The sequence below is a fragment of the Alternaria alternata genome (assembly GCF_001642055.1).
Source record: "Alternaria alternata strain SRC1lrK2f unplaced genomic scaffold CC77scaffold_23, whole genome shotgun sequence".
Lineage (NCBI taxonomy): Eukaryota > Fungi > Ascomycota > Dothideomycetes > Pleosporales > Pleosporaceae > Alternaria > Alternaria alternata.
This window is the reverse complement of record NW_017306212.1, coordinates 239,014-259,822: the sequence shown is the minus strand read 5'-3', so window position 1 is coordinate 259,822 and position 20,809 is coordinate 239,014. Positions and strand designations below refer to the sequence as shown.

At 51.4% G+C, this 20,809-nt stretch overlaps 7 protein-coding genes across 7 annotated transcripts; 2 read left to right on the top strand and 5 right to left on the bottom strand.

The window, feature by feature from the left end:
• Window positions 1-64: 64 nt before the first annotated feature.
• Window positions 65-3,232, bottom strand: CC77DRAFT_408401 (urease). Its single transcript, XM_018531598.1, has 6 exons — window positions 2,912-3,232; window positions 2,771-2,857; window positions 2,701-2,727; window positions 2,265-2,648; window positions 536-2,215; window positions 65-480 (listed from the first exon to the last, which is right to left on the bottom strand). Exons 1-6 carry the CDS (start codon window positions 2,930-2,932, stop codon window positions 160-162), a joined length of 2,520 nt encoding a protein of 839 aa, XP_018381394.1. The 5' UTR covers window positions 2,933-3,232; the 3' UTR covers window positions 65-159.
• Window positions 3,122-5,188, top strand: CC77DRAFT_408471 (hypothetical protein). Its single transcript, XM_018531601.1, has 2 exons — window positions 3,122-4,510; window positions 4,559-5,188. The coding sequence occupies exons 1-2, from the start codon at window positions 3,533-3,535 to the stop codon at window positions 4,985-4,987; spliced, it is 1,407 nt and encodes a 468-aa protein (XP_018381393.1). The 5' UTR covers window positions 3,122-3,532; the 3' UTR covers window positions 4,988-5,188.
• Window positions 5,189-6,388: 1,200 nt separating this feature from the next.
• Window positions 6,389-10,452, top strand: CC77DRAFT_945529 (hypothetical protein; the record flags this gene model as incomplete). Its single annotated transcript, XM_018535024.1, has 2 exons — window positions 6,389-7,336; window positions 7,384-10,452. 2 exons carry the CDS (start codon window positions 6,389-6,391, stop codon window positions 10,450-10,452), a joined length of 4,017 nt encoding a protein of 1,338 aa, XP_018381392.1.
• A 677-nt stretch (window positions 10,453-11,129) lies between these two features.
• On the bottom strand, window positions 11,130-13,291 carry CC77DRAFT_408666 (hypothetical protein). Its single transcript, XM_018531603.1, has 3 exons — window positions 12,949-13,291; window positions 11,869-12,901; window positions 11,130-11,821 (listed from the first exon to the last, which is right to left on the bottom strand). Exons 1-3 carry the CDS (start codon window positions 13,054-13,056, stop codon window positions 11,265-11,267), a joined length of 1,698 nt encoding a protein of 565 aa, XP_018381391.1. The 5' UTR covers window positions 13,057-13,291; the 3' UTR covers window positions 11,130-11,264.
• Window positions 13,292-14,858: 1,567 nt separating this feature from the next.
• Window positions 14,859-16,358, bottom strand: CC77DRAFT_1024385 (NAD(P)-binding protein). Its single transcript, XM_018525856.1, has one exon. It carries the CDS (start codon window positions 15,997-15,999, stop codon window positions 14,935-14,937), a length of 1,065 nt encoding a protein of 354 aa, XP_018381390.1. The 5' UTR covers window positions 16,000-16,358; the 3' UTR covers window positions 14,859-14,934.
• A 489-nt stretch (window positions 16,359-16,847) lies between these two features.
• CC77DRAFT_408455 (Maf-domain-containing protein) lies at window positions 16,848-18,124 on the bottom strand. Its single transcript, XM_018531600.1, has 3 exons — window positions 17,697-18,124; window positions 17,263-17,644; window positions 16,848-17,213 (listed from the first exon to the last, which is right to left on the bottom strand). The coding sequence occupies exons 1-3, from the start codon at window positions 17,919-17,921 to the stop codon at window positions 16,978-16,980; spliced, it is 843 nt and encodes a 280-aa protein (XP_018381389.1). The 5' UTR covers window positions 17,922-18,124; the 3' UTR covers window positions 16,848-16,977.
• A 222-nt stretch (window positions 18,125-18,346) lies between these two features.
• Window positions 18,347-19,905, bottom strand: CC77DRAFT_1034494 (5-methylthioadenosine/S-adenosylhomocysteine deaminase n1; the record flags this gene model as incomplete). The annotated part of the gene is made up of 2 exons (XM_018526875.1): window positions 18,347-19,587; window positions 19,635-19,905. 2 exons carry the CDS (start codon window positions 19,903-19,905, stop codon window positions 18,347-18,349), a joined length of 1,512 nt encoding a protein of 503 aa, XP_018381388.1.
• Window positions 19,906-20,809: the final 904 nt, after the last annotated feature.

The following is a 20,809-nucleotide window of genomic DNA, read 5'->3' as shown; positions in this document are numbered from 1 at the left end:
ACAGAGATAGACATCAATTATTGTAAGAGTAGTCAGCAGTTTGTAGCAGTATCCGAGCACGATTTTCTCACAGCCAAATGAACATTCAGGGCTAATCACAGATTTGTACGATGCAGAATCATGTCTCTGCGACGACAGTAATGAACATCCAATTTTGGACTAATAAACAAAATATCCCTGCGTCAACGGCAACGTCTCCGACGGCTCCGCCGTACAGACCATACCGTCCGCTTCAACCGTATACCGTTCCGGGTCAACCTTCATCTTCGGTCTCGTATCGTTGAACTTCATATCCCTCTTCCCGATGTTCCTGCAATTCTTGACTGCCTCGACACGCTTGCGCAACCCGTAGGACTTCACGACACCCGAGGCGATGGAGGCTTGCGAGACAAATGTTATGCTTGTTTGGGGAAGGAGCGGGGCGAACATGGGCCGCATGATTATGGGCTCGACGGTGGGGATGGAGGCGTTGGGATCACCCTGTTTGAAGTTAGTATGATAGTCCCCAAAAAAGAAAGACGAGGGCGGTACATACCATTTGAGCGTAGGAGCACATTCCACTCTTCACGACTAGAGATGGCTTGACGCCAAAGTTTCTTGGTGTCCAGAGTACCAGGTCTGCTACTTTACCTACCTCTATACTACCGATGAGGTGGCCCATACCCTGCGCTATGGCAGGATTGATCGTGTATTTACTAATGTACCGTTTCACTCTAAAGTTATCGGCATCGGTGTCCTTATCTTCTTCCAGGGTGCCGCGTTGCACTTTGTTCTTATGCGCGGTATTCCAGGTACGAAGAATGACCTCGCCGCAACGGCCCATGGCTTGGGAGTCGGACGACATCATGGAGATGGCACCGAGGTCGTGGAGAACGTCTTCTGCGGCGATAGTCTCGGCGCGGATTCGGGATTCGGCGAAGGCGACGTCTTCTGGGATGTTTCGGGAGAGGTGGTGACAGACCATCAGCATGTCGAGATGTTCGTCCAGAGTGTTTCGGGTGTAGGGTCTGGTTGGGTTGGTGGATGAGGGGAGAACGTTGTCGAGCTCGACAACGCTGATGATGTCTGGAGCATGGCCTCCGCCTGCGCCTTCGGTGTGGTAAGTGTGGATCGTTCTGTCTTTGAAAGCTGCAATCGTTGACTCGACAAAACCGGACTCATTGAGTGTGTCCGTGTGGATAAGTGTCTGGATATCGTACTCGTCACACACAGTCAAACAAGCGTCGATGGCAGCTGGCGTGGTTCCCCAATCCTCGTGCAACTTGAGACCGCAGACACCCGCCTCAGCTTGCTGTTGCAGAGGCCGTATGTCGGAATCGTTTCCTTTGCCCGTGATACCGTAGTTCAAAGGCAATTCGTCGATAGCTTGCAGCATCTGCCTGATATGCGTCTTGCCAGGAGTACAAGTTGTCGCGTTTGTACCTGTACTAGGTCCAGTGCCGCCACCAAGCATAGTCGTGATACCCGATGCTATAGCCTCATATGCTTGTTGAGGACAGATAAAGTGGATGTGGGTATCAAACCCGCCCGCCGTTATGATCTTATGTTCGCCTGCAATGACATCGGTGCAGGAACCGACCACTAGGTTGGGGTCCACTCCGTCCATCACGTCCGGGTTACCTGCCTTGCCAATACCAACAATGATTCCGTCTTTGATTCCGATATCCGCCTTGTAGATGCCAGACCAGTCGATAATCAAAGCGTTGGTGATGACGGTATCCAGCGAGTCCTTGTCGGATCGACCTCCAGCTTGACCCATGCCTTCTCTGAGAGTCTTTCCTCCTCCAAAAGCACACTCATCACCGTACTGGGTCATGTCTTTCTCCACCTTGATCCAGAGATCTGTAGCCCCGAGCCTGACCAGATCGCCGGTTGTTGGACCAAACATGCTGATGTAGGCCTGTCGCTCCATGGTGCAGATATCGATGTGCGCGGCATCGCCATGCGGCTCTGGCTCGTGAAGGAAACCACCAGACTTCAACCTCTCCACGATTCCATTTGCGACGGACATGTCTTCGATGAAGCCTGAGGCGATCATGTTCCCGCCCTTTATAATCTGATTGCCACCGATCTGTACCAAGGTGACCGTCTTCGTATCGCCAGGCTCGAAACGCACCGAGGTGCCGGCGGGGATGTCGAGGCGGTAACCATGCGCTCGAACGCGATCGAACTGGAGTTGCGGGTTCGTCTCGATGAAGTGGTAATGTGATCCAACCTATGTGCCGTCAGTCGCGTACTCTGTCGTTCTGATAAAGCTGCCATACCTGGATTGGTCGGTCTCCCATGCTCTTGACCTTCAGCTTGATCCTCTTGCGCCCCTCATTCAACTTGATTACACCAGCCTCACCCTTGACTGCCACTATTGCGCCTGGCTGCTTCGTATCATCGTATACGTCCGACTCGGGTAGCGGGAACATGTCGTTGGACGGAACAGGCAGGAACGAGCCATACAGCGCTTTCTCGAGGTCTCCATCATCGGTGGACACGGGGTGGTGGACGGTAACGAGGTATGTGCCTGTAGGAAAGGTGCCTTCGACCATCAACGCTGAGAGAGAGTTGACAACAGAGGGCTGTACATGGCGACGGCCAAGCATGGTCGTGCCAATGGACATGAGGTCCGCGACCGTATGGTTTCCATCGCGAATAAGCTGTATGCGTTCAGCATGCGACCCAGGATGCGCGTGGGGTTTTGAGTCGTACTTCTTGTAGATTGTTCGCGATCAATGCCTGGGCGTCTTAGCAGCGTCTACGCGACTCTTTGAAAACTCACGGTTGCTTCAGAATGGTTCAGCTTGACACCCCTGGCCAGTCGGCGTTGCGCGAGGAGGCCAAGCTGCGAGATGACGAGCTTGTCAAGCTGTTACGAGATGATTAGCAGCGCCGCCCCCGCGAATGGCACCGTGTAACACACCTCCTTCGGACACAGCTGCATCTTGCAAAATCACAAGCAGCCAGGAACAATGATGGTATAACGCGTCTTAGGATTGTATTTGTATATCCATTATACTCTAGTCCGGTTCTACCGCTCCGTAGACTTCACCTCTTCCAGCCATGTTGCGGGGTTCGCTTGCGATAAAGGAACGCGCCGATAAGAAGCTTATGGCCGTCGGCCACGCCCTTCACCCTCATCCAGCGATGTACAAGTTGAGGCGCACATCCTCTCCATAAACCATACAGAGGTCACGAACCTCCGCGTGCCTACCCTCATTCAGGCTAACCGCGAAATGACGTAGGGGCTATTGGTTTCAACACCTGCACTACTGAGACAGGTAGATCTACGCCTAATTTGGCCTGTGCCAACCATATTAGGGCTGTCTCCTATCCATCCTTTGGTTTCATGCCTCCATTCCTCCAAAGTGCATCGCTTCTGTATCGTGTCGCAGCCATGACATGCTCAGATCCAAGAACGCCAGAGATACTGCCATAGCCGGATGTGTCGATGACATCTTTGGCACGCGACACGTCTCGGTACCACATGACTGGCAGCCTGAGCATCTAGCAAAAGTCGTCTCCGATAGACTCCCACGATACGATGCATTCGTTGCTGCAACGCTTCAAGGGAGGGAATGACGAACCTGAACCTCGACACCAAACACCTGACCCGCCTGTCAAGAGAAGCCGAGCAAAGGTCAGGCCTGCCCCTAAAGATCCGAACATCCCAAGAAAGCGTCTTCAGGTGAACCAGAAATGCCTCTACGAGCGCCGATTACCTGGGAAAGCGTACATCTCTGCCCATGTAAATCGACTTCAACACGGCTATTACAAGTCCAACGCACTTCACGAACCCACTATCGACAACCTCTTCTTCGTTTCAGTGCACTTCGTCTTCCATCCCCATGATCCGGATTCGCACCGTTTCAAGAGCGCCGAAATTGAGGTCACGGTTCATGGCGATAACGGCGACCCGAACGAGTCCCGAAAGCCAGGCGATTCGCACCCGCGTATCTTGAAGCACGCGCCAGAGCTAATGTTTGGTGCCGTGTCGCCTGAGAACCTGCAGTGGAACTTTAGCTTGTCAAGCTCGCTAGGTGTGTCGCAGGCACCCGTGTCTGCTTCGCTGAACCCGAAAGCAGCTGTAAACAGCAGCTACAAAGTTTTCCACATGATGAGCATCCAAGGATCTGTTCGATCGAAGAGAAGTTCATGGGGACCAGAATATGATGCTGAAGATGCAAAAGCCGTTTGGACACTCACAGAGAACATGCTCCAGAAATCGGGATTGCCACGCGAATTTGACTTCGTGCTGCTAGTGCAGAAGCCAGAGGACCTCGAGAACATATACATGTCTGTTGACCTTAACGCGGATGTCGGAGCTTGGTACGGCACGTATCCCCAGTGGTATACCAATCTGTCCAAGTATCTGCCAAACCAAGACTGTATGCTCAGCTTTGGGAACGACATCGGGCAACGGTTTCTTCCGAGTCATCCAAAGAAGGGTTACAATTTCGCCAACCTGATGCACGCGCTCGATGAATACGTGATGATGCCAGGAACCGTGTACCCAACTAGTGTAAGTCTGCGCCTTGGACGAAGTCGTAATTCAAGCTGACTATCGCAGGGTACGCGGCAAGGAGAGGTCAACAATCCTAACTTGATAGAATATCAACCGCCGGAAGACGTTAAAGCAATTGAAGCTGCGTCGACATCACCACAGCCTAAGCAGCCGAGTACGCCTTCGAACAAGAGCAAGTCACCTAGAGATGCAAATCAGCAGCATCGCCATAGCTGGGCGCCCGAGAACGTGAACGTGCGGGTCATTCTAGAACATCAGTTTCCACAAGGCTCTAATCGGCGCCGCTTCTCGTACTCGCCTCTGGACAACTTGGAGCCTGTACGATATCCGTCAATACGGCGGAGGAAGTCGCGGACAGGACTGAAAGAGTATGGTGCAAAGCAGGCCTTGGATGAATTCGCCCAGGATGGAATAGAAGACAAGGGTGACAGGTCAAGCGGAGGAGACAGACTCAGTGGCTACACACTGAGGTGATTGGCAGTGCGCAGAGTGTATGTAGTGACCTCGTAACCACCAACATACATGCCATATTCCCACGTGATAGTATGTAAACGCCCGCCTCATCATTGTTCGCGAGAACATGCAGTTCCCAAGACTCGGTTGTGTGGTAGATCGCCACACTAGCGTCAGTTTTGACAGCTTTGGGAATTGACAGCCACGCAACCTTCCATCGCTCACGACCCAATTTTCTTCAGCGGTGGAAACTCCGGAACCCCCGAGAACACAAGTCATCTCCACAGTTATGGGCCAGCTGAAGTGAGACTCATCTCTTCCATCGCGCAATGCTGGTCGTGACAGGAGGGGGCAAACGGTCGGCGATGGCTGATTGGGTCCGCTAGGCTTCCGACGCCTCCATGGCTAGGCCATGAAACGAGATGACGGGTATTAGCAGCTTTCCTCGGGGCCGATTTAGTGGTAGAGACTGCTCTCTCGCATCAGCGCGGTCATGTCTTGTGTTTCGGCGCTGCAGGTGTCTGCGAGGTTTGACTGGCCAGCGGGAAGTCACGCTAAGCCGGGGTCATGATACCGATAACCACCCACGATGCCGCATCGCCTTCTCCTCGCACACAACGACCCGGTAAGTGTAATGAGCCATGGCAGCAGACGCGGATGCAATGGAAATGCGTGGTCTGCTGAGGTTACGACTGCCCGGTGGTGGCCCCGGAGCTAACGGCGGGCCTGAGCCTGAGGACGTCTTCTAGCAATGTTCTGTTATTTTGCCGTCTCGTCATCGTTCCTTCCCAAGTACTTGGTGAGAGAACATCGTGCCTTCCTCGTCTATCGTTCTCAGACCATCTTGCAGCGTCCTTTCCTCTTCTTGTCAGCGGGATTGATTCTCGTTACACCGTCTTTTCTATATCGATTCTAATCTTAATACCTCCATCGCCGCTCCTTCTTCGCTGCCGAGTCTTCGTCTTGCATAACCGGTACTTCTGACCTAGCGCCATACCACGTTCTCCTCAGACATAGACACACCACAACGTGTGCGTTCAAGAACACTCGGCTGCGACTTCATCCTTCGATTTATCTCAAGGAAACAATCTCCTTCAAGCATCATCAGTCCACTCCGACACAGTCAAGACGTCCACATACTGGGTCGTTGGATCTAGCCAGACGGCTGGAGATGCAGCAGGCATACCCTGTTGACTAGAGCACCATAAACACACCGTCTCTTCAGTACTGTTGGATTTCATGGCGTAGGCGCCGCGATGCACTCATTAGACTTCCTCTCAAGTCCGATCTCAAAGCAAACCAACGAACCAAGAGCCTGGGAACCTTTTCTATCCGTGATGTCGATGACAAACTTGTAGTCAAAGAGAACATTGCAAACTTTCCGTCTCTTTTATCAGAGGAAAACTGGCAGGCGGATTCACGATGGCAGCATATCCCCTCCACTCGCAGTCACCGCGACTTTCTGAACGAACATCACCGCGGATGCACGCTGGCAATCCAATAACGCCCGTACACTCCCCACACCACTCGGTTACGTCTTCGGCTTCTTCTCGGACTCCTGTTCACATCCTCACCATCCACGAGTACCGCAAGCAGCAACACACGCCTACACTCTCGCAAACAGGCACTCCGTTAGGCAAGACTCTTCGAAGGAAACCTGCGGCACTCGCATTGAACGACATTGAATGTGCACCATCTGTATCGCATTCTACACGGTCAGGTTCTGGTCCTCCGTTACGTCCTCTTCACTTTTCGCAGTCGGCGCATCAACTCAACTCGGACCATCCGCCCTTCCGGCAACAAACACCGCTCGAACTATCGCATCGGTCGCAGTCAGCTGAGCCTCGCGTACAGACAGGCAGTATATCCAGCATATCCACTGGCAATTCGTCTAGTAAGGTGCGTCAGTTCAAGTCAAGAAAGAGGTTACCGAAACCGCCTATCGCCAGAGATCCCGTACCCTTCCCTCCCCCGCTTGCAAACGTGAAGTCAACCCAACCACGACTGTCACCGCCTCCGGCTGTATCGAGATTTTCCACAGAGCGCTCACGCTCTAGTGGTGCGCAAACCACACCCACCGCTTCGACCTTCTCGCTGTCCCGCTTCCCGCACCCGCCCCACCAGATCGATCCTTCACTGTCCCCACCCCACGATGAAAGAGAGCCCGCGCATGTAGACGCGCTTAGCTTTGCGACTGCCGCACCTGCGACACCGCCCGCAACTCCCGCAATCATCCATTACCGTGGCGCATCCTTCGATCTGGTCAACCCTCACGATTCGTTACTGCTCCACGACATTGTCACACCTTCGCGAGACTTCGACTCTAGTGAGCATCTCACTCTGCGTCCATCTGGAGACGCGTTTGCAGAGGTATTTCAACCCTAATTCGACTTTCAGCTTGACTAATAGCGATGTAGATGGCACCCAAGCGAGCTGTGTACGGCGACTTCCGCGCAGCGCATGCAGGTATTCTGAGACGTCCCGAAGACTCTCCCAATCAATCGCATATGGAGCTTTCACTGGCTCAGTCACCCGCCGCCGTTAGTCCTAACTCTTCGTCGTACACATCTCCATTGTACAGCCCAGAATCAGTCAATGCGCCTTCTCCATTAGTCGTCAAGGCGCCTGCACGCGAATCACGCTTTTCCCTCAAAGGACTTACCCGCAGTTTGACGAAGAAGCTCAGTAAAAGCCCGGCTGTGCCACAGAGCGAGGAGTTGCAGGATATGCGTGATCAAAACGTGAGCGTGGCATCGATTAGCATGGATGGAGATTTCCCACGTCCGCTACATCAGACCTATGTCACCACGCCGGAAACATCGTACTTTCCAGTCGGACCAATGTCGCCAGCTACGCCCACTAGCCCTATGTCGCCCGAGAGTTTCCATGCCTTTTCGCCTGGACAGAATGACGTTGAGATTTCACGAAGGCATCTTGCAAAACTGCACGATACAGAGCCACTGGCATCTATGCTGCCAGATGACCATTCTACTCAGATCGGACGAATCGACGATTCTCAGTTACCATACTCTACAGAAGGTGGCTTTTCGAAACCCTACTACGATGATCTCGACTCAATATACCCTAGTTCATCTATCTACACAGCGGATGGCCATCGGAAGTCGATCTGTCAGCAGGGCCTTCTGAGCAACCGCAACAGTAGTGCCAACCCGTTCGCCCGCTATAGTGGCATGCACGCCAGCGACTTCGCGAATGAGTATAATCGCGACAGTCTGTATGACCATAGTGCCTCAAGTAGAGTCAGCCGTCAGGTGTCACTTCCATTCGTCCAGGGCATATACCGCCCTCCGATCGAAGAAGGGGATCCGAAGACGGACACCATCAGTAAACTCATTGACGAGTACAGCCCTCATAGTGCAACGGATGCAGCTTTGGCTACGCAATACGAAAATTCTGGAAAGGCACAGGGTACGCACTATGCACCAGCTGTCGTACCTTCAAGGCGGCCTCCGATCACTCAACACCCAGGGTCTCCCCCTCGTGAAGCAGCTCCTCTAGCACCAGCCTTTGATTACAATCAAGCTCCTTTCGTTCCTTCGCGTCCAGGATTGTCAAGTATGTTTTCTTACGGCTCGGACTACTCATACGGCGATACTCGGAACTTGCTGCGAACCTCACAGTTCGAAATTTCAACTCAGCCTAACGCGGCACACACTATAGAACCTTCTTCGTCGTATTCTCAACCTGAAGCGCGACCTCTCGAACCGTCGTCATCCTACTCCCAAGTGGATAGCCAGCAGAGCCCGCATAGCCCGCATACACCGAAAGAGGCTCTCGAACAAGCTGAGCAGATTTTTCAAGAAACGGTCAACAAGCATCAGAATAACAGTACCATTCCTGCCATGTGGGGAAGACGTAACTCAGCAAGCCTGCTACTAAGCAAGACAGCCACAAATAGATCATCTGGCGCCCCAAAAGATTCCGATACACTTCTTCACGATGGCGATGAAGCTGTTTCCGGGGACAAAGCAGACTGGGAGACGGTTGGCGGCAACAGCCCAAATTCGAAACGTCATGAGTCATTGAGCAGTATCGCAGACTACAGCAGCAGCGAAGGTACCCGGAACAGTCTCGGATTAGACTCGGATGGCTCTCTTCCGTCATGGGCTAAACAAGCTCAGTTACCAGCTCGGTCGAGCTACTACAGTCATCCTAGTCCGATACATAGCCAACACCCCCACCCGTTCGGTTCATCACCGCCTCAATTGAGAACTCAGGCAAGCGTTCGCACTGCACCGGACACATCGTCTCCTTCGTTGGCTACCAGCCCTCCTGCGTCGAGAACAGCGCCATTGTTTCGATTCTCCACTCATGCCGATAATGTTCTGGGACGTGGTGCTGTTGAGCAGCCATATGCATACGCCCCTTGGGCAGATCCGTACGCTTTTAGCGACAAGGAGACGCAAGAACTGCTGGCTTCTGGTCCTAATGATAACATCATTATCAATGAACCGCGTGTTCCGCCTAAGAATCCGGCCCGTCAACATCATCGATACCGAAGCGATGATACCATACCGACCTCGAGTACCGCTAACGAGAACGTTTTCGACAGCAGTCCTGTTGCTCTACAACGCCAGAACACATTCGAAAAGCTTTCCGTTGTTGGGCCCAAGGGTAATCTGACTGGCACTCCTCGCGGGACTGGCATGCACGAGACTGGTAGCAGTGTCGCAGATCACAGTAGCCCTGGTAGTAGGCTCAGCTCAAGCGTTGGTCGCCAGAGCTTTGGTTCAGACTACAATGGTTTCTACGCTTCACCATTCCCAGCCACAGGCAGCGTAACTCGCATTAGCCAATCTCGGCCAACGTATATTCCGACATCTGGCCGAACCCCATCAGAGACCAGTTTCCTTCCCCACACAAAGGAATCGGAAACACTGCGAGAATCATGTCCACTTCCCGGGGCTCGCAAACACCTTCGTAATTCGACCACGTTCCCGCGCTCGCAACGTCGCACAAGCCGATCTGCTGTGCCAGGGCAAACAAAATTACGCCAGATGTTTCTCGCACCAGAAGCAGCTCGATCCACTGTCTCGACTCAAGGTACCCATATCACGCACTTCCTGGCCGGCAGCGAACGTCCGTCTACTAGTGACACAAACACGCCCCTTAGGACCTCGTACCCCAGTCTCCATATCTATCCTACGACTGCTCGTACCAATATCGCACACGAACACTCTCCCCACCTTCTCTGTGTAGAGCGGAAGCCTAACCCAGAGGATGAAGCACGGCGACGTAAGCTGTCATGGTACATCTTCGCAGCTTTCTGCCTCGTGCCACCCTGCATTCTTCTCTTCCGTTTCTTTGCAGACAATATCATCGCCTCGTTCACGGAAGGCCACCTGGGTTACTGTACGCCACACTCAAAGAGAGTAGCGCTTATTGCCGGTATCGCCGTTAACGTTGGCCTTGTCACTGCAATCCTGGTCCCGGTCCTGATCGCACATGCACTGAACGCTGTATGATCAGAGGTCATCGGGGCCAGCGGAGAAGAGTAAGTAGTTTGTCGTTTGGTCATAAAGTACGCTAACAGTAATCAGTAGCAATGCTAGCGATATTGAGCACAGTCAGGAGCGCACTGAACGGTATCAACGAAATGCACCCACTATGGTGTGACAAGACATGTTAAAAGTCTTATATTGGCACTCACTGCACATTCGTGGATTGAGTTGCCAGCAACGCCTTTGTTGCTGTATTCATTCCCTCTGAGTAAGTCCTTTTCTTTCTCTATGTTATGTTTTGCATGAACTGGCGTTCTTTTTTTTTTTTGCATTGGACAGAGTCATCCGGCTCATCTTACCCGTGGAATGTGTTTGTATGGATGCATAATTTGGCGACGGGGAACACTTTGGCGTGTATGTGGGTTAGGATCGGCATTTCAGGTTCGGTTATCATAGCTCGCTGGCATTTTCCTCCAATGTCTTCCACGCTTCGTCGTAATCAGTCTGGTTTGGCGATATGGTCTTGGAGCATGTCGGGGGCGCTTTTGGGGGATATTGTCTACTAAGGCGAACGATACGAAGAAAGTAGTAGCAGTGCTGCTCCAGTGGTTGTCTGATGCTTGTGTTTTTACAAGATGATACCTTTCTACTTAAGAAGGAAATTTACTAGGCGAATCATGTAATTCTTTCCCACGCCATACCTATGTGCTTCTACGATGATCGGCTGTTTCCGCAGATATAAAGATTGCCGCGTTGTGTGAGCGTTTATGAGTTGACTTTGAGAACTCTCGTCCAGCCCATCGAACAGCAGATGCAGGTTAAGACTCGCTTCATTATCATACGTGCGAGCTCATTCGAACGTCCGGTGCGTTCTCGTCGCAGTCGATTGTTTGTATGCTGTCTTGATGATTGGTGGATATGTCGATGGAAATTGATTTTGGTGTACTATGGGGTATGCTCTCGTCAGACGTGCTACGTGCAGCTGGAGGCGACTGCATCATAGTTTGCTGAGTCTTGCGTGACCTGATCTCTTTCCACACAAATCGAGCCTGGTTGACTTGTCGTTTTATGGTGATGGTCATCTTTGATACAGCCCATGCCACAAGGATAGCTATCAGTACCAACTGATAGTTTATACTACCCGCTACAACCATCAGTGCGGTGGCTAATGCACTAAAAACTAGGGATATAATCGCGACTTTCCTGCTCACTTTGGACTGGACTTGATCCGTAGGGTCTCCGAACGGGTTCGAGTCGTCAGTTTGTGCCGATTCCGCTGTTCGGACCTGTAGCTCGGATGTAGTATTGTTCGGAGGTGATTTTTTTGGGTCATCTATCGGCTGCGAAAGTTCATGGCTTTGTGGAAGGTGGAGTCTAGACGATGTGCTTTGCTCTTGACTTGGTCAGTAGAGCGGCCATGAGATCATGGAAGGTACTCACCATTTATGAGTTCGGTTAGAGTAATTAGTGGAAGGACGAGTAAACCTATAGCGACGACTTGACCGAAGCCAAGTGTTGTAGTCTCATCCTCGACGTCGGTACCCCATGCATCAACACCCCATACCGCTTGGATCGTATTTGTCGTCCCATAAGCAAACTGGAACGCCCATACAGGAAGTTCAGAAAGATACGCCTCATGATACTGCTCGAGGAAGTACCACACCGATATGCGTGTTTTGGTGTTCGATGGTCTGATTGCGATACCATAAAGACGACGCGCATCTGCGACGATGTTTGCGGACTCTGATATGGAAATGTTGTTCGTCCAGCTCCAGAAGTACATTGACATGCGATCTACCATTGTCGTAGTAACATGGCGGTGGTGAATGGCTTCCGGAGCAATCAATCGAGCCATAGCTGAAAGATGTTTGCCCCATAAGATTATCAATACAGGGACGACATTGATCATGAGGGTGCTGATCTGCAAAAGTCCAGGTTGTGACCTCCAATCCAACAATAAGCAGTGGACGATCTGATCCTGCCACGCCGGCAGATGATCCACGAGAAATGCGAAGGTAAAGAAGACAAGAAATATAAGCGTGAAAGTTATACGACAGTACCTGACCCAAATGTGCTCAACTAGGTAGTTTCGTAGTACATCGAGTGATAAACTGTGCGTGGTAGCTGAGAAATAAGCTAATGATGTAACTATGTGCCACTCACGTTGAGATATGACACATTGACTTGAAAGCGCAGCAATCAGTATGGACAATCCAGTTATGAGTTGTTGGTCGCTCAGCATCTTGATGAAGCTGACAAGAACATCGCTGCGCCCCTGTCGTCTCGACATCTGTATTGGTATTGGGGTTTCCGCGCCGACATGCCTTTTATCTCGCTTGAAGGGCTTCTTGAGCAGTTTGAGTGCATGCTGATCAGTTTCCTGTAGCAGACCTGTAGGTAAGGTTGCAGTCAAGTACCCCCAAATCACCACTAAGAAAACGACCAAAGCGCTGAAGTAGAACGATACGAGGACCTGTCTCTCAATCAGCACAAAACTTGAGTTGAGAATGCATCACTCACCCCAATACCTGCGATATCTGCGTTGAACTTCAAGTCCTTTGTGCACTTTCCACCGTTTCGGATGTTGCCACACGCAGCGCAATCCAGGGAACTACCGCAGTTGCCCATGGTCGTAGTTGGTGAATCAGTCTGCGGATAAACTGCTTTGCTGCTGCGTGAGACTAGGGTCGCCGGTTCGCGTCTGACGGCAATCCTTGAGGGGCTGAGAAATATCGGCAGCTACAACGGTAGATCTCAGCAGTAGCTAGGATGTGTGACGACCACAATGTCATCATTAGTGAACTGAAGAATGTGATGTTACGGCATGGTCTTGTTACACGATGTGTCGAAAGGAGCTGTGGAATGAACTTATGGGTTGTTCCCCATCAGCATCTCTGCAATCTGCTCAACAAGGTTGGACTTACGTGAAATGAGGCCAGGCCGTGCACGCTACATGTAGGGCCGCATAGCTGCGATTGGATGATCCAGGCCCCAAAGTCTATTTCCGACACTATGTGCTAGCCCAGCAATGGATTTAAGATTTCGATAGGTACCTCGACTTTATTAGTTGATATGCAAATGATCTGCGTACCGGTAACGTAAATATCGCCTGAGGTCACGCATCGGAATGCAGTGAACACCGTTACAGTCCGATGCTAAATGATCGTACGGCTCGTCTTTATGTACCAAAGGATTGCGCTGTTTGGACAGACTCCTAGAACGTCGGTTTGGGAAAGCGTGGAAGTGGAGAAGGATTCTCGAGCAGGTAAAATGGCTCGCTTCCTCATAAGATGCTGAGTAGCGCGCCTGCTAAGGAGGGTAGGCGGTCGCAAGAACGGACAATATGCTTTTAGGTCTGCTGGAGGCCTGATTTGTATGGCAAAAATCATTGGTTTGTGCTTCGGGTAGACGGCCGCTTTGTAAATTCGCACGTCTCGGGGGTGCAAAGCCATGTTAAGACACTATTTCAATCAGAAAGAGAAAAACAAACAAACCCGTGCATAGCTGTCAGCTTCGCAACAAACCTTCATTCCTCCGTATGCTAGTGCATCCGCCTGCGTTCAGGCAGTGTATGTATAGCCCACAAGCTGTCCAAGGGAAATCGCGGAATGACGAGATGGTGTAACATTTACAGAGATACAACTCAAAGCATCTGGCAGCATCTGGCCGCATTATGGTACACGAGAGACTGATGTGCTGAGGGTTGCGATCGAGAAATCCTCCCTTCAAATATGGGAGGATGTGTTTTCCGTCGTACCGGCACCGGCGGATCAAACCCAATATCCGCTTCAGCATCTTTCTTGCATGGGAAACCAAATTCTACTTTTCTATCTCTCGCATTCGATCTCTGCACGGTTGTGCCTACTAATTGTGTGGGCGAGATGATTCGTACACTTGTGTCGCTCGGTTGCGCCGAATAATCCGTGATTTGACTGCTTTGTTGCAGGATACTGAGTTGAGAACTAGATCGCTGTTTACGACACTCTTGGGCCTTCTAGGTGATTGGCTCTGGCGAAAGGCTGTGTCAGCTGGGTTACAAGGTGTTTGAAGGCTGGGTCGGTAAAGCAGGTCGCATATTGAGCCAGCGACCCAGAGCGATCGCGTCATCGCTGCAGGTATACACGCAACATCTGCATCTGTCATCAATGCCGTCATATGCTTTGAACGAGCCTGTGCCAACAAGAACTGTGGTCCCTCTTGATGTTACGCATATGAAAAAATTGGAAGTTGGGGAATGAGGAAAGTACTGGCGATCGTGACGTCAGCGATCATGCGAGTCATGCTAAGAGGCAGCCGTTATCGTGACTGCAATGCACATGTTGATGAGAGATATCTAGAAATAGTGTTACTGTGCAAGCTTAGTAGGCTGAAATCACAAATTCAGATTGCAAATCATTCCCTGCATCACTGGTTTCTGGCACAGATCGTCATGGTTGTTTGTTCATCAATTCATTGAAAACAGCGATAACGCTGGCTCATTAAAAGCCATATTGGGTATTTAACATCTTACTCCTTGCTCAAGTCCGCAATCTGCAGCACAGCCTTACCAAAGTTCTTGCCCTCTAGCATGCCAAGGAAACCATCGACACCGTTGTCGATGCCCTCAGTAACGCTAATCTTGGCCTTGAAGGTGCCCTCGCTGAGCCACTTCTGGAGCTTCTCCTGGTGATCCTTGTGGTGCTTGGGGCCCATGTTGTCGTCGCTGACAATGAAACCACGCATAGTGAGGCGCTTGGCAACGACTTGCATGAGGTTACGGATGGGGTATTGCTCGCCGGGCTTAAGGTTGTATTGCGAGATCATACCGCAGGCAACAATGCGACCGAAGTTGTTCATGGCGTTGATGGCAGCCTCGAGTTGCTCACCACCGACGTTCTCGTAGTAGATGTCGATACCGTTAGGGGCGAGGCGGGCGAGCGCGTCGGCAGCCTTCTCCTTCTTGTAGTTGAAGCCATGGTCGAAGTTGAGCTCCTTGGTGATGAATTCGAGCTTCTTGTCGTCACCGACACTTCCAATGACAGTAAGACCTTCGTGCTTGGCGAGCTGGCCAACTAGTTGACCGACGGCACCAGAAGCGGCGGAGATGAAGATGGTTTCACCCTTCTTCGGTTGGCCGATCTCGTAGAAAGATGACCATGCGGTAAGACCAGGCATACCGAGGGGGCCGAGGAAGTACTTAGGGTCGAGGTTGTAGGGGTTCTTGAGCTCGATGCAGTTGGCGACAGCATCCTTGTCGAGAACGGAGTACTCCTCAATAGGGCTGATTCCCATGGTGATAAGGGTTTGGCCCTCCTTGAACTTGTCGCTGTTTGACTTGACGACCTTGAAGATGGAGCGGTTGGTGATGGGCTTGCCAAGCTCGAAAGGAGGAGAGTAGGACTTGACGTCGGGAGCACGCATGCGTCCCCGCTGGTAGGGGTCGAATGAGGCATAGAAGTTCTTCACGAGCAGAGCACCCTCTGGGAGCTGCTGCTCGAGGTCGATATCGCGGGCCTCAACAGCGAGGTCCTGCCCCGCCTTTGGCCATCCCTCTGGCACGTTCTTGAAGATGACTCCCTTGTTCTGAACCATGGTGATGTGTATGTGTCGTGTTTGTTGAGTATTAGAAAGGGATATGTGGGTATCTTGGACAATGTTGTTATAAGGTAGTGTGATAGTTTGATGAAGAGGGAGACGTCAGTAGCAACGAGCACCTGGCTATATAGCTACAGCAGTTTCTAGCTTAGAAATTGTGATTTCACCGCCGAGAGAAAGACCCTGATTGCATCATGAGGGTCCGGAGGCGCCGTCCAGGAAAGCCTTGCCGTAACGTTGCATATCGGGCAGTTACCGGCAAGGGGCGCAACAATTCGTCCGACTCTAGAAGCCACTCTTCGGTCGAGTGTCTCGACGCGGGGCACGAAACTTGTCGCAAATGCAGAATCTTCGAGACAACGTTGAACGACGCGAAGCCATGACGAGGGTCGCGCCGGGAGTCATACGCATTGGGGAAGGTGCCCGCAGCGCTGGCAAGGCTGAGCCGAGGCAAGTGGGGCGAGATTGGTAATGGAGGGGTTTAACTGAGAGTAACCATGGGTTCAATGCACCCAGCGGTGAACATGGCAAAACAAAGTGTTGAGACGCAAGGCCTGAAGGACCGTCGAGACATGCTCATGATTTGTCCCTTGCATTTACAATCACTTCAGAAAACAACATCGAGAAGAGAGAGTCGTCTGGAAAGACGTTGTACGAGGAGCTTCATAGGAATCGTGTACAATTTGTCTGACATCCAGACGTGCATGCGGCGATAACTCTCGAGCTTATATCCGGCGAACATGCAAAGGCATGTTCCGAGTATTCGTAAACCATACTAATTCTTCAGGACCGTACCACGACTACCCCTAAGATGTCTGACCGGGCAAGCCTGGAGGCAGATATCGGCGCCTCTAATAAGCGCAACCTAAAACAACCCACTTCTCGTGAGACAGTATACCGCACGCTATCTTCAACAGCTTATGCGGAGATGGATGTATCGGGTATTGACGCTATCATGCGGATGCTGAGCGGCTCTCACTCGTCGTCCTCCTCTTCTCTGCTATCCACAAAGAAGTCCCCCTCTTCCTCCTCAGGCTCCATAACCTTTTCTATCAACTTCAGTGTCTGCCGTAGAGGTAGGCCAACAACGTTGTCGTATGATCCTTCTATACGCTCGATGAGAACAGAACCAGCTGTCTGTATACCGTAGCCGCCCGCTTTGTCGTTACCGTCGCGTGTTCTGACGTATGCGAGGATAAGCTCATCGGTAACTGTGCATGTTAGCGCTCAAGTCAATCGTAGCCAGAGTGGAAGAAGTACCAGTAGAGTCGAACTTGACCGTCGTCTCCTCCACATGTGTTTCCATAGCATATCCCGGGTCTACTGCTGATTCTAATGGCTTCATCACCGCCACAGCCGTCATGACTTTGTGCTCGCCCTCATCCCGCAGCATCTTCAGTGTTGCTATGTGGTCTGCCTCACTCTTTGGCTTCTCTAGGATTTTGCCAGCGTGCGACACTACGATGGTGTCGGCGGCAATGACTATGGCTGGTTCGCCGCGCTCGCGGTTGTTGATCTCGGTCTTGTATACATCGTGCGCTTTAGCCGACGCGGTTTCGAGGACGTAGTTCAACGCGCCGAGCGAATGGTCTAGGTTTTCGGCGAACTTAGAAGGGCATACGTCAATCTTTGTAAGGCCGATCTAAAAGAAGTCAATCTTTAATGAGTCTAAATTCAGGTGGATATGTCCTTACCTGCGCGAGAAGTTGTCGTCGCCGTGGTGACGCACTCGCAAGCACAACTCTAGACCCCCTCAATTCATTCAGTGCTGGCAGGTTGAGTGGTGGAGGAGGTCCCGGTGGAGGCCGTTTGCCTAATGGTACGCCCGACGCCGATCTGTTGTGTGGCAATGGTGACTTTCGTGCATCTTCGTACGAGGGCGGAGGTTCAGACGGTAGTAGGGGCTCTTTGACGTCCATTGTGGCAGTTAAATTATGTGTAGTGATCGGACAGTGTTTGGAGACGCAAATTCAACAGTAAAACCCTAAAGAATTCAAAAGGGGCTGCTGGTGTAGTGATGTTAACGATAATCTCAGAAGGAGACATCGAGTTCGGAATGCTCAAAAGGTCCAAGCTCCTGCGCCACTTGCCTCCCCCGACGCCGCTCAACTGTGCAACTGCAGCGCAGATCTCTACTTCAGCTCTTCCTCGAAACTGGCACCACGTTTCATGACGATCCATGTACTCCAAGAAACAACACAACCTCCGAGGAAGATTTCTGAATGTATTAATACTAACGATAGTACTAGGCAACGCGTACGCGACGCGTTTTAGGGCCGAGTGTCATGACGATCAACGTACTCTGCCAGAGTATGAGCATTGGTGAATATGTAGTGTCCAGATCTTAGCCTATCAGCTTCTTCTCATCAACATGAAACATCTTGATGATTGAGTCGTATGCTTCTTCAAAGTCGATCTTGTCTATCTCCTTTTGCATCTTCGCCCTGCTCGATACGATCTCTTTGGCAATGACGGCCCAGTCCAGAGTGTCACCATCCACGGTCGCTCTCGCATTGCTGTCTACTTGTATTGGCAACAGCCTGCCATCCTTCTTCCTCACAATACCATCGACAATGACGGTCTCGATGTCTGCCGGGCTCGAGTGTAGGATAATCGCAGCGACTGGGTCATGTTGTGCCGCGCCAACCATGCTGGGACTGAGAGCATCAAAGATGGTCAGATCTGCCTTGAAGTTTTCTGCGATGCGGCCAATCTCGCCACTCATGTTTACAGCCTCTGCACCTTTGATCGTTGCCAGATTGAATGCGGCCTCGACGTTGAGACTTTCTGGAAGTGGTTCGGGGATCTTGTCTTGCTTCATATGGTATTCGTTATAATGGTTACGCGCGTCTTGCAGGCCGAGCCTTGCCTCAGAAATGATGGAACCGGCAGTGCACGAATGGCAATCAACGCCAAGCGCGGCGTTGTCCTGCAATCCAATCGAATTGCCGCTTATCCCTCCATCTTGAAAGGACGCATCGAAGCAGTAAGGTCTCGCCATGGCCATCTGGAGTTCGGTGCTTGGAGTGGAACTGACGAACGCCCCAGCGGCCTTCAAGAGCTCGGCATCAGCCTTCAAGATTGTACCACCATGCGAAATGATGATCTTCTCATCCAGTAGATCGAGATTTGATGCTTCTTGTATCACGTTGAGCCCCAGTGATACAGACCCGTGGCAGGTAATTGTCTTGACACCCTTCGCATTCACTCTGGCAAATATACCCTTGACCATGTCCGCGGGTAGAAACCAGAAATCGAAAGCGAAGCCGAGGGCTACTCGTCCATCTCCAAAAGGCCCGCTGTCGGCAAGTTCGTCAAAGGTTTGCATCACCCAGTCTTCGAAAGGATTTGGATTGAAGGTGAGGGGATTGAATTGGGTGATGAGCATCAATGGGGTGTAGCAGAATACAGATCGGATGCCAGAGGATGCAGTAGCCGCAATGGCAGACCTGACGTGCTCCGGTGAGCGGGTGATGTGTGCATGATCAACCACCGTGGTTGTGCCAGCAGCTATGCTCTCCAGCATACCTGCGAGTTGGCCGTAGAAGACATCTTGGGGCGAGTATTGAAAATTCTGTGAGTTGCCTATCCTTCGTCAGAGAGAGACGTTATGATTGAGCCTCAAACTTTACCAGTAACCATGTATTTTATCAGTCCCTCGTTGGCATGTCTGCCCTTGAGCTGCGTTTGCCAACCATGCCGATGGGTATCGACGAAGCCTGGGCTGATGATCTTGTTGGTGCAATCGATGGTTTCGACTCCCTGGGACGACGTAATCTCAGGCGCAACTCTTTTAATCCTGCCATCTTCTACAAGTATATCGGATCTGGTAGGGACTATATGGTTGTTCGCGTCATGAATCAGGGCGATACCGCCTTGAAGCAGAAGAACGTTAGGTGCCATTGCAAGGGTTGCAAGATCCAGGAGTAGTTGCTGCGCTCGCAAAGCTGTTCAATGCCAGTATTTCCCTTCGATAGGGTTGAACATCTGCTGGTAGTTCCGTGCTCTGTGTAAAGTTGAAGTTCTTCAGCTCTTATTTAATGAGGTGAGGTTCTGCCCGATCTCTTGACAAAGTGAGATGCCGCCCGGCTTAAGGCTGAGGTCATCATGAACAATTGGCCCATAGCCCCTCATCTCGCTATTATCGGGATGCGAAGAGAGCGAGGACCGGGTTTACATGGCGTTAAGGTAGCCGTTGTACAAACACGAACTGGCTTTAACAAAACAGAGTAAGCATCTTCAACTTGGATTGTTGCCTGGCTAGCTTCTAGAGCGGTCATGGGAACTGTGCTTCGATCTAGTGGTTTCTCATAACTCGAAAGCTGATCTAAGAGTTACACTACAGATCCTTTGTCGACATCAAAGCATGTTGTGGCCGCATGTTGGTGTTGAGATCAGCCGGTGTTAGTTTTCGGACAGGATCGATGACGTAATCGGGTGGTCCAGTAGCGCATCTTCTTTCGCGCGATCGCCCGAGGCTCCTTTTCCTACGATGGATCCGCGACGTACGTCTACCCTTCGCGACGCCCTGTTTGCGCATCTCGGAGACCATTATTGGGGACCTATCCGTCGTGTCAACAACTAGTTATGCCACTGACAGCAAAGGATGCTTCAACCTGCAATTTCACTAACATTTGCCAGATCACGCATTATCGATCGTCGTTTGCGTTATCAAGAACCTACAAGCACGCCATGCTTCACCTCCCTTCTTTCCACAATCATTTATCTTGATTAAGATATACCAAGACACTTGCCATTTCCAACACTCGTGTGCACGCCCATTGCTTGACCGGGCAGTGACCGAGAT